The sequence below is a fragment of the Leopardus geoffroyi genome, chromosome D4 (assembly GCF_018350155.1).
Source record: "Leopardus geoffroyi isolate Oge1 chromosome D4, O.geoffroyi_Oge1_pat1.0, whole genome shotgun sequence".
Classification (NCBI taxonomy): domain Eukaryota; kingdom Metazoa; phylum Chordata; class Mammalia; order Carnivora; family Felidae; genus Leopardus; species Leopardus geoffroyi.
Window position 1 is genome coordinate 28,680,290 of NC_059342.1, and position 10,814 is coordinate 28,691,103.

At 46.3% G+C, this 10,814-nt stretch overlaps 1 protein-coding gene across 2 annotated transcripts; it reads right to left on the reverse strand.

The window, feature by feature from the left end:
* Positions 1-4,334: 4,334 nt before the first annotated feature.
* LOC123592925 (procathepsin L-like) lies at positions 4,335-7,234 on the reverse strand. Of its 2 annotated transcripts, none has more exons than XM_045468360.1 (5): positions 7,106-7,234; positions 6,568-6,704; positions 6,151-6,273; positions 5,923-6,048; positions 4,335-4,435 (listed from the first exon to the last, which is right to left on the reverse strand). In XM_045468360.1, exons 2-5 carry the CDS (start codon positions 6,691-6,693, stop codon positions 4,415-4,417), a joined length of 396 nt encoding a protein of 131 aa, XP_045324316.1. In that variant the 5' UTR covers positions 6,694-6,704; positions 7,106-7,234; the 3' UTR covers positions 4,335-4,414. The 2 variants fall into 2 exon arrangements, with proteins under 2 accessions (XP_045324316.1, XP_045324315.1); XM_045468359.1 differs by having other exon boundaries at positions 5,923-6,051.
* Positions 7,235-10,814: the final 3,580 nt, after the last annotated feature.

Consider the following 10,814-nt stretch of genomic DNA (forward strand, 5'->3'; position numbering starts at 1 on the left):
ACAATCAGTATCTGGGAAAGGCAGATAAGAGAGTGGGGAGGGCTCATCGCTTTCCACAAGTGGTGGGATGCAGTTAGACTCTGCCCTAAAGGAGCAGCAAGTCTTAATTATGCAAATGCAGCTTATTTGTGCTGAATTTTAAATTTGGGGAAACTCCCAACTGTATCTCACTTTCCAAAATATTCCTGGGCACCTTTCTTTACTATCTTCATCTTCAGATTAGGAAAAGTAACTACTTTTAATATAAGTTTATGGAATATTTAATTAGAGGGACAATCACACAAAATAAAAATTAGCCAAATCCTCATCCTCCTCCCTCAAACTAGGATGCTAAAATCAGATCGGAAGGACACGTGCAGTGATAGTAAAACTAGATGCACACGTGACATCTACCTGTACCCCCTCCCCAACATCCTAATAAGCACCCCTCATCTTCCTGGGAGGCAGAATTGGTCTGACTAAGCAACAGCACACTTCTGGGCAGGCCTGGGCAGCTGCACTCGCCTGTTCACTGGGGGGTGGGGGGTGGGGCGGTTGGGAGGGGGGCCACAGGTGGTTCCCCACAGGTAAGAAGGTGGTTCCCACACCCCAAGGTGTGGCTGTGGGGCTCCTGAGCCCCCAGAGCAGCGGTGGGCTGCTTCGCCAGCTCGCTGGGGGTGAACAAGCCTTGATTTACAGCACCGGCTGCTTCCTGTGATGTAAATACTGCCACCACGGCTGATTCCAAGCCCCCAGTGTGAGGGCACTGAACACCCAAGTGGGAAGAGACACGTGTGGTGGGCTCTGCGGGGGGCACCAGAGGCTCCAGCACACGGCTGCCCCCCAATCACTTCGTGGTGAACTGGGTCACAGCACACCTCGCCCAGCTCAGGCCTGTCCCGGCTTCTTCCTTCCCCCACAAGTTCTGGCCGGGGCCACCCCCACCCCCACCCTGTCCAGATGCACTGGCTGCAAGGTCTCATCTCTCCAAGATCAGCCCCCTGAGCTGTCTCAGGACCCAAGTTGCAGCTCAGTGTGTTCTGGCCAGTCCTCTGCTGCCCCCTGCAGGTCAACAAGATGACTTAGGTTGTATTTCTGGAACCGGAAGCCCATGGCTTCTTTAACCATGTTTTTGCAAGATACAATCCTGACTCTTCTACGTGATTAGAGGTGAAAACAAGGGGGTGTTTCTGTTGCTAATTTGGCCCACTGGGAAACCTATGGAATGGTCAGGCAATTTAAGGCCACCCTCCCCCCCACACACACACACCTGCTGTGCAGATACAAACTTCTCCCCATGAATATGTTTAGGATCCAGGGGAGGGGGTCTTACAGAGGGTAAGGAAATGTGTAAAATCAGTTTTTGAGTTCAATGAATGGGGGGAGACTATAACTGGAGCTGCTTGGGGTCCTCATGTCTTACAACGACAGGAAGTCCCACTCACCCCAAAATGCCCACTGCACCCTGGTGAGAAAGACTGGGAACATCAAGAAGAAATGACATGGAAAGGAAATTGGTGACACGATGCTCCTATGTACAGATTGCCCTCTTCCTTTCCCTTATCCGCGGATCCTGGTGTGATCACTCTCCTCCAAGAACCCGACTTATAACTGCAAATACATCTACTGTCTTGGCTTCTCTGTAAGTATCACCTGCTCCTCCTGACAACCTACCACAAGTCCTTGCTGACATATTCTCCAGGGCCGCTCCTGTGACGCCTCAACCACTTTCAAGAACCAGATTCCAGGACCGGGTGTCCCCAGCTCCAGGCAGTTACTTATTTGAGAATATATTTATTTTATTAAAAAATTTTTTTAATGTTTTTATTTATTTTTGAGACAGAGAGACACAGAGCATGAGCAGGGGAGGGGCAGAGAGAGAGGGAGACAGAGAATCTGAAGCAGGCTCCAGGCCCTGAGCTGTCAGCACAGAGCCCGATGCAGGGCTCGAACTCACGGACCGTGAGATCATGACCTGAGCTGAAGTCAGACGCTTAACCGACTGAGCCACCCAGGCACACTTTGGATGTATTTATTTTTAAAAACACGAATGTGGTTAGAAATACATGGCAGCCAACTTCTCCCTTTCTGCTTCATCAGGAAGCTGAGTCTAGAGCCTTCTGAGGGAATGACTGCAGCAAACAAATCATGGGTCTCAGTGAACACGGAGTCCAGGAGACTCCGCTGAAGGGAGCAGGCCGTGTGGACCCCTGGAAGGAGATCGGGCTCACCGCACAGCAGGTGAGCTCAGCACGGGGATGGACCCCCACCCCACAGCTGGTGAGGAGTTGGCACTGAAGCCCGGAGCCCACTGAAGGCCACAGGACATCCTTATTTCAGGACTGACTCTGGGTGCTGCACTGATGAGCGTTTGCGTAGCCTCACTGAGCCCCGCTTTCCTGCAGGAACGTCTCCATCTTTGGGATGTTGTAAAATCATAGCACCTGCTACACATGGACGATTGAATGATGGCTGTTGTAACGCTGGCTCTCAAGGGGGCCCACTTGCCTTGTTGACACTCCCACATCTGCTCCTGGGTGCTGGGTCACAGGAGGGGCCACCACAGGGAAATCCTTATGTTTCCCCGGGATTCAGAGAGTGGTTTGCAGGCTACCAGCAACAACAGCAAACATATGGCATCAGGCAGGGAACTTATCTGATGCACAAAGCCATGAAGTTGGATACACACAGCAGCACTCCAGCATCAGGTGGAGGTGGTATGTGCACCATCCAATCCCTGTAACCCCTGAAGGCACAGGTAAGTTACCTTAGGAAGGGGCCCACACCCCACCCACCCCTGGACTTCTCTTTCCCAACCTGCTCCTATGGCCTGATAGGGAATAAATACAGTCTATCGACAGAGAAAAGAGAAGACTCGGGCCTGGCTTACAGTTGGTTCTCCACGATGGGCAGATGCCCCCTAAAAGTGGATGAGTGTGGCACTGATGTCCCTCTGGGTCGTCTCTGAAGGACAGTGAAAAATGGAGATCCTAACCAGGGGCAGAACTTCTAGCTGTGTACTTAGCTGTTCACTTGGCTTAGAAGGAGAAATGGCCAGACATGAGATCATATTCTGATTTGTGAGCTTGGCCAATGGTTTGGCAGGATGACCAGGGACTTAGGACAATGATTGGGTAATAGGCTCCAAGGAAATTTTGGGGGAAGTATGTGGATAAACATCTCTAAATGGGTGAAATGTGAAGATATTTGTGTCCCGAGAGAATGTCACCAAGGGGTGAGCTCAGCAGAAGAGGACAAGTGAGTAGGGTGACCCATTCTGTGAATAGCGTCAGCCTGTTTACACAGACACCACTGCCATCACCCAATGGGCCCATGGACAAAGTGGCTATGGTGGCAGGGATGGAGGTTAGTCATGGGCTCAGCAACATGGACTTCTGTTCACAAGGACAACCTAGCAATGGCCACTGCTGAGTGCATGGAGACCTCCCCGATGTCTAAACGATTAAGCAGAAGTTAGAAGTTCTTGCATTTTTCAAAGACATTTATATTTATTTAAACTTGTGAAAAGTCTCAGAGGCCATCATGCATAGAAGCACATTGAAAAGAAGCCAATTGCCATGAAATAACACTGAAAACAAATTTCAATTTTAAAAGTCTTGTCTGAAACCTAACAATAAACTTACTGTCAGAGCTGAAGAGGCAAAGATACCCCCTGAAGCTCTCAGAGGGTCTATAGCCCTGCAGACACTTTGGTTTGGATTCTGGCCTCCAGACTATGAGAAAACACATTTCCTTTACTTTAAGCCACTGGGTTTGTAGTCATTTGTTTCATCAGCCCCAGGATACGACCATACCTGGTCTACACAGGGAGCCTTGTGCTCTTATCAGCAACCCAGGAACACAACTGGACTCATGCAGTCAAGATCAGCCTGGACAACTAGACTCACTGAACATCCAGGTGGGAAGAGTAAGACACCTGTCAGCTCACAGTGGTTCTCAGCCACCCATCGGGGACACAAGACCATGTTATATCCCCACAGTCACAGTGGTTCTCGGCCACCCATCAGGGCTGCAAGGTTGTGTTATACCCCCACAGTGTCCATCTAGATCTCAGGAGTCCACAAGCTCAACAGGATGCTGGGCTCCCAGGGAAATCAGCAGGCCACGGTAAGAGAAGTTTAAGAAACCCACATGGCTTACCAGAGGTGTCACCAGAGCAGTGGATTTAAGGATTTGCCAAGCAGAAAAGGGAACTCCAGAAGGTTTGCTACCATTTCCCTCCCTTGCCAGTCCTCTGCCATGTCAGTGAGGCCCCAGCCAGGGTCCCACACCAGAGACAAGGGACACCTGACAGAGAAGCATTCCCTCACACACAAACATGCACTCCAAACATGTTTTGCTTCCTTCTCTTTTTATTTAACTTGTGATTATTCACATGTTCTTTACTCTTCAGTGCCACTTTCACTCGATGACATCAAGTGTCCCCTGTTTTTCCCTGTGAGGGAGAAAAGAGCATGAGAAAGAGATGGGGGGAGACCCGGGAGACCATGGAGGTCTTGGTTGTGGCACCAGACCCCTCCTCATACTGGGGATACTGATGGCCTTTTGTCACTGACGTCCTGACTTCTGACAAGTCCTCTTGCCACAGGGCTGGCCCCCAGAGTCAGGTCTCCTGGGGCAGCTTGGCTCTCCTTTGGTCACTCAAGTGCAGGAGGGTAATCCTGGCCTGTACTTCCTAGACCACCATCCACATTGTCCCAGGAAGTCTGAGATCCTTTGTCACATGATCATCACACTGCCCTGGGTGTCAACCTAACTTGCAGGACAAATGAAGCTTCCAGGGACATGAGCTGCATTTGCAAACAAAAAGCCCTCTTGTGCTTGAGAAGCTCTTTTGTTGGGGAACAGGCCAGAAAACAGTCTCAGGTGGGGCCAGCCATTCACCAGAGAGGGGGGCAGCCCCCCTTGTCTTTTCCTGCCCACCTCTCCAGTGTGAGTCAGACCTTTCCTAGAGGTGGCAAGAGTGAGATCCTAGAAAAGGATGCTTGATATCTTGTATATAGTATTTTTTAATGTTTAGAAACATTCTTTTAGTTTAAATGCCCTTTTTATGTATTTTCTGTTGCTTCCCTGTCAAGATGTATACAAGTCTTCACCCCTCCATCTGACCTTGGCTGCAATGTTACCCTCTCCAAGAAGTGTGTCTTTGCCCAGAATTAAAATTAACACAACCTCTCCTGGTACTGCTCTCCGTTCCCCAATTTGTTTTTCCCATAGCATGGCCGCCATCTGACATAGTGTTCCATTATGTTTGTTCAGGCTGCGATTGTGTCTCTCCACACAGCAGCACTGAATCTATCATGAATCAGATCATGAATCTTTGTTTTGTTCACCTCTCCGTCCTTAGCACTCGGACAGGACCTGGCACAGGGTAGGCACATCATAAAATCTGCTGCCCAACTGAATTAATAAATGATGTACACAACGTATATGTGAACACATTCTCATAGTTTTAAGAGTCAAGCAGCAAAGATAAAGTAAGGATCCCTTTCTTTTATTCTATCCACACCCCTCCAAGAAACTATTAATTATCCTTTTTCTTTATCTATGCATGTACTTAATTATGTGCTTTTTTTTTTTTTTTTTTACTTTTACAAAAGTGGTGCCACATCATCTATTTGTAAAATGCCTTTTTCATGGCTCACTCATTGCAACACGTTTGCCAGTTTTCTGGAACTTCTGTCCTGCAAGGGCACCCGTTGCACTAAAAGCCCAAGAAGAACCATGCTGACCCTCTAAAGCTCTCAGTCTACAAACCAAATAGCAAGACTTTGACAACAGCCTATTGATCTGAGAACTCTTTTAAAACAGCAAACTGCATACTGCACCACAGTGTGCCATAGCAGGGGCCACTTTCTTTCTGGCTTCACTGTTGAAGAGAGACCTGATCGGTTGTTGCCCCCAATTCTTCATAGGACTTACATCGGCCATCTCTCTCCTGTCCACAGGGACAGAGATACCAACAAACGAAGGTATTTGAAACACTTTTCCATTCTTGCCCTTCTGGATTTTAAGACCATTCATTGTGTGCCTGAATTCATCGTTGGTCTTCTAGGAAAAGAAAGAACAATGTTGACAAGCGTGAGATTTTTTTGGCAAAGTACTGAAAAGAGAAAGAACAAAACGTTCAGCAATCCATGCCACACTCACCATGTCACCAAAGCCATTCATTGCCATTGTGAAGCTGTGTTTCCTTTGATTGTATTCCCGATTGTGCTGTTCAATCATCTTCAGATTCGTCTCCCACACTGCTCTCCTCCATCCTTCTTCATCCTAAAGGCAAACATATAACTTACCATCTTTATGTCTTTTTAAAATCAGCTCACCTGTGCCAAGTAAATGTGCTGACAGAAAGGGGGAGAAACCACAGCCAGGGATGGCCTGATGCTTCTGGGAGCTGTTCTCCAGCAACCACACAGCAGGACATATGCCCACGTTGTGCGCAGTCATGGGGCCCTGCTTACTGCCTTCGTAAGAGCGGCCTCAAGAAGCTACTTTCTGCTACGAACTGCCACCAGCACAGATTGTCCTCTGTTGGTCCCCCTGGACAGGTTAGATGTTACCAACCACATTATATATTTTCCCATGTGCCGCTTTCCACTGGAACCATTGTGCATCTAAATTTGGATCGACTTGTGGAGCAGCTGAAGCTATTCCCAGGCAAAGGGCGGCCAGGAAGAGTGAAGGATGCATGTTTCAAAAGCCTAGGCAGCGAAAAGAAATGAGTTTCCTATTAGACCAAACCATCTAAAAAGCCATACTCTTTTCTTCTGAGATGTTAGAGCCTCTAAAGTGGAACTGCATTTATCCTCCCAAGTGTCTTACAGAGGGCTGTGGAGGAAGGCTGAGGGTTTGGGATGTTCTGGGGGCCTGCTGCCCTCCTCCCCACCTGTCACCTTCCCGCAGCTTTCAGGGTACTTGGATCTTGACGCAGGGAGGGGTGGGCCCCGCAGCCAGTAGTGTGGGGATCAGGCTACCGCGTCTGGTGGTGCCAGTCCAGGGGACAGTGCCTCCTGGGAGCCCCCGAACCCCCGACCCCCAAGGCTGGCCGCCATGCTGGTTCCCAGAGTGGCCCCTCTGCTCAGGCCCGGCGTGGGAAGATCACCTGTGGCAGCTGCAACTGGACAGGCACAATCACAGGCGCAGATCCGAGGGTCTCACAGCCTGATGGTGGGTCTTAAACCTCCCATTTAACGCCCGGAATTCTACATTGCTGGCCCCGCCTCCACCACATTCCTTCGCCACGATTGGCTGAGCTGGCCTGTGGGCGGGGCCTCTGTGCCCTGGAATTCAGATCAAAGGACCAACATACTGGATTCCACCTGGTCCCAGAGCAGCCTGAGCCTGCCTCAGGGCACTCAGGGGAATAGAGCTGGGGGACCAAGGACAGCGCTGAGGCGGTGGAACAGAGGGTCCAGAGCCTCTCTGGGGACCGGATTTACTAGTTACCCCGAATTCATGGGATCTGCCGGTGGTTCACCGAAAAGAAGCTTGCAAGAAGTCCCAAGTGGGTTTTCAGCGTCACTCTGCGTGTCCTTTAGTCCTAGTGTTTGGAATGAAGATCTCTAGGGAGGCTGAGAACAGGATAATCTAGTGGTTTCTGTTTATTCCACGCAAAGGTGGGGCAGGGAGAGGAATGCAGCCACCAGGGGGAGATGTTATCAATGTCTCAGGATGAATGCCTCTGGGTTAAGGAAGAATCTGGAGTGGAGTGGAAGTCCCCAAAATACAGGACGCCAGGGGCAAGACCTAATCTTCGGAAGGAAAGTGGTTGGGCAGAAAGGGTGTCCAAGAAAGGCGTGGCATTTTGTTATGCTTCTGTCCTGCCTCGCCCAGTCACGGATTCTTCCCTCTCAAGCCTTTCTCAAAACCGACAGAAACAAGTTATTTACAGAAAAATCTGCTTAATAAAAGGAGGAAAGGCAGAATGTAGAAGCTACTTTTTCCTCCCAACTCTCTGTGTTATGTTCCTCAGTATCCAATGTATTTTTTCAAAGATTTAATTTAAGAACTTTGCTTTAATGACTTCGACTTCAATGATTTTTACTCTAATTTACAATTAATGTCAGGATTTATTTATTTTTTACAATTTTATTGTGAAGAAATATACATAACATTTATCCTTGTAATATTTGCAAGCATATACTCAGTGGCATTAATTACATTCAAAATTCTTTTTTTTTTTTTTTTAGATAGCAAGGCTTTATTTATTAGATATGAATTTTTACAATCACACAAAAACAGTTCTACCCATCGTTGATATAGTACTATGTGGACACATTTTGATTAATGTCAAGATTTAAATGACAATCTGTGAAAACGTTTTAGATGGAGGGAAAACATATACATTAAATATTAATTTATATAAGTAAGAATTTAAGGAACAAAACCAGAAACATACATGTTTGTCCTTTTTTATTACTTAAAAGATGGATTTATTATATAAAATACCCATAAGAAAAAGAATCATCATGACCTCCCTTCCCTTCCCACATCACTTTTTTCTCTGTGCAAAGTTTGAATTCTTCTGATAAAAATGGAGTCATAGTTTATGTGGATTAGGAATCTAATTTCTGTTTAAGATTAAATTAATAAACCTTTTAGTAGTATAATCATACATATTTTTTTTACTGGGGTAATATGTACATAACATTAAAATATCCATTTTAATTATTTTCAAGTGTACATTTCAATGGCATCATGTACACTCACATTGCTGTGCAACCATCCCCACCATCCATCTTTAGATCTTTTTTATCTCACCAAACCGAAAGTGTACCAGTTAAACAACTCTCCATTCACCAGTCCCTGGCACCCCCATGGCATTTTCCATCTCTATGAACTTGACACATGTACCTCACACTTAAGTGGAATCTTGTACTATATGTCCTTGCCTGAGTTTTTCACTTAACACAATATCTTCAGCGTTCATCCATGTTGTCACATGTGTCTAAATTTCTTTTATTTTCGAGGTGAGTAATATTCCATTATGTGAATGTGACCTGTTTAGTTTCTCTCGTCATTGCTGCATGGACACAGGGGTTATTTCCACATCTGGCTATTTTGAATACCGTGCTGTCAATGTTGTGGTACAAACGTTTGAGTTCATGTGTTGAATTATTTGGGGTATAAATCCAGAAGTAGCTTTCCTGGATCGGATAACTCTGTGTTTCATTTTTTTTCCTGTGTTCCACAGTGGATGCACCCTTTGGTACTTCTATCAGCATTGGACAGGGCTCCAGTCTGCTATCATTTGCAAGGATAGTCTCATATTCTGTGAATTCCCTTTTTCATCAAGTTGGTAGTGTCCCTGGATGCACAAAAGTTTTTAATTTTGATGAAGTACAACTTCTCTATTTTTTCTTTTGTTGTCTGTGCTTTTGAGTGATGTCCAAAAAATTAATACTAAATCCAAAATCATGAAGCTCATCCTCTATGTCTGTGTCATAGTTTTTTATCATTTTCCCTCTTACACTTGGGTCTTTGGTCGATTTTGTATTAATTTCTGCAGTGGTATAAAGTAGGGGGTCCAACTTCATTCTTCGGTATGTGGATATTCGATTTCCCCAGCATTATTTGTTGAAAAGAGCATTCTTTCCCTACTGAAATGTGCTGGCAACCCCATATGATTTTTTAAAAATTGATTCATTAAAAATTTCATTTTAAGATCTCTGAGGAAACAGAAGCTCTTCTTAAACATACTTGAGGCTGAAGTTCTTTTTATTTATTTTTTTTTAATTTTTTTTTCAACGTTTATTTATTTTTGGGACAGAGACAGAGCATGAACGGAGGAGGGGGCAGAGAGAGAGGGAGACACAGAATTGGAAACAGGCTCCAGGCTCTGAGCCATCAGCCCAGAGCCTGACGCGGGTCTCAAACTCACGGACTGCGAGATCGTGACCTGGCTGAAGTCGGACGCTTAACCGACTGCGCCACCCAGGCGCCCCTCTTTTTATTTTTTTAAGTTCATTCATTTATTTTGAGAGAGAGAGGGAACGTGAGTGGGGGAGGGGCAGAAAGAGAGGGAAAGAGAGAAACTCCCAAGTAGGTTCCATGCTGCCAGTGCAGAGCCCGACATGGGGCTCAAACCCACAAACTATAAGATCATGACCTGAGCTGAAATCAAGAGTTAGACATTTAACCAGCTGAACCACTAGGTGCCCCAAGGCTGAAGTTCGTATGTGATTACAAAAGTACATTGCATTGAAATGACTAGAGGCTCAAAAATGTTTTTTCTGTTTAATAAAAGTACTTAATGCTGCCCAAAAGTATAAAAATACAGTAGGAATGGCAATACAGTACAAAGTAGTCTCTCCTGATGTATTTCTTTTACATCTTTCCATGTTTCATACACACATTAAAAAACTTACGAGTACATCCACTTAGAGGGCTCTGCAAAGTCTTCTGCTGGTGGTGTTCTTCATTCCCTGGATGTAAAGTTTACTTTGAAAACAGGCAAATGGGAGGCAATCTACAGGTAGGTTCTGGAGTCTGTTTCTGGTCTTTGCACATCAATCATTCAAAATTCATAGCTGCAGGGGCGCCTGGGTGGCGCAGTCGGTTAAGCATCCGACTTCAGCCAGGTCACGATCTCGCTGTCCGTGAGTTCGAGCCCCGCGTCGGGCTCTGGGGCTGATGGCTCAGAGCCTGGAGCCTGTTTCCGATTCTGTGTCTCCCTCTCTCTCTGCCCCTCCCCCGTTCATGCTCTGTCTCTCTCTGTCCCAAAAATAAATAAACGTTGAAAAAAAAAAAATTAAAAAAAAAAAAAAAATTCATAGCTGCAGAATATACTCAAGTAATGACCATTTAAGTGT